We start from the raw sequence: 1,454 nt of genomic DNA on the forward strand, positions 1-1,454 counted from the left end.
CTGTTTTCTTTGCCTTTAATGGGGATAGTAAGGGAGTCGCATCTTAATTCTGACCTTCCTGTTGTAGTACGTTTTTTATGCGGTTGCAAAGGATGAGCATGGAAAGCCAGTTGCGTTGCCACTGAGAATTCATGTTGAAGTTACAGACATTAATGATAATCCACCTACATGTCCATCTACAATGACTGTATTTGAGGTCCAGGAAAATGAAGGAGTAGGTAAGAAACGATAGCTTTTTTTATGCTATGCTAAATATCCTCCCTATATTAACTCTGTAATCCCTCTCTGTCTGGTGATAGGAGGGCAGGTGGACCTGATCAGGGATCGATTTTTCCTGTCTAGAGGTTGAATGCATCTTGGGAGTCACACAAGCACAGTATTTCAGGTCAAACAGTATTTGGTCCTTTGCCATCAACTTGACTCTGACTTGTGGTGGCCTCATGCAAAGTAGGACTGTGACCTTTCAGAAGCAGATTGCCAAGCCTTTCTCCCAAGTTGCCTCTGGGTGGGTTTAAACCACTAACCTTTCAGTTATTGTATCACCCAGGGGCTCAGAATATCTGAATAATTCTTAAATTGGAGATTTTATAGTTACAACCATTTTTCTTTTCTATTTGGAGTTGACTTTTCTTTCTTTCTCTCTCTCTCTCTCTCTTTCTTTCTTTTCTGTGCTGTCTCCATGATGGCTTTAGTTCCAAGAGGGACAACTGCTATAAGAATATTATGATTTCTGGGAGTTTTATGACTTCCCTGAATTTGGGACAACAACCTCATGTCCAATTGATGTTGATCCCATTGGCTATGCAGACCGATGTTTCTTGAAATATTTTGACCTGTAGTTCGATGAAAGTTTCAGATAAAAGCTCCATCAGTCCAGTTGCCATCAAATTAATTCCAACTCATGGCAACCCATGTGTGTCAAATTGTGTTCCATAGGATTTTCAATGGCTGATTTATTGGAAGTAGATTGTCCAGTTTTTTCCCCAGGTGCCTCTGGGTGGACTTGAAACTTCAATCTTTCATAAGTAGCTGAGTGTATTAACCATTTGTTCCGCCCAGGGACTCTGCTTACAAGCTCAGTATCCTCTATGACTACCATTTGTCGGGCTTTGCTGCCCTTGTGGGCAGATCCTTATGTACTTTGTGGGCATTCCTCATTATTTTCTTTTGCTCTTGCTATTCCTCCCACTATTCACTTTGACACAGTGGGTGCTGTCCTGGGTGGCTTGGTGTGTGCTGCTCCAATGGTTTGCTTGTTCTGTGCTCAGTCGTTTTCTTCTTGCTGTCAGTGTTCCTTTCTATTGAATTTATTCAGTTTCTTGCCACTACAGAACATTTAATGACAGCTTAGATGATTTCAGCTAATTATAAGGAAGAATCTTTTAGCAATGACAGTTGTGTTCCAATGGAAGGAATAACCAAAAAGCACTTGTGGGATCACCCTTTTTGGAAAT

The 1,454-nt window shown here is 41.0% G+C and overlaps 1 protein-coding gene across 1 annotated transcript in view; it reads left to right on the forward strand.

Moving 5' to 3' along the window:
• The window catches only part of CDH17 (cadherin 17), a 165,297-nt gene that overhangs the window by 117,680 nt on the left and 46,163 nt on the right, over positions 1-1,454 (forward strand). The window contains exon 5 of the mRNA XM_042783632.1: positions 68-218. Within this exon, the coding sequence (XP_042639566.1) occupies positions 68-218 (151 nt within the window). The remainder of the gene's footprint in view (positions 1-67; positions 219-1,454) is intronic.

The sequence above is a fragment of the Orycteropus afer genome, unplaced genomic scaffold (assembly GCF_000298275.1).
Source record: "Orycteropus afer afer isolate SDZICR_OR568_19922 unplaced genomic scaffold, OryAfe1.0 scaffold00021, whole genome shotgun sequence".
Taxonomy (NCBI): Eukaryota; Metazoa; Chordata; class Mammalia; order Tubulidentata; family Orycteropodidae; genus Orycteropus; species Orycteropus afer.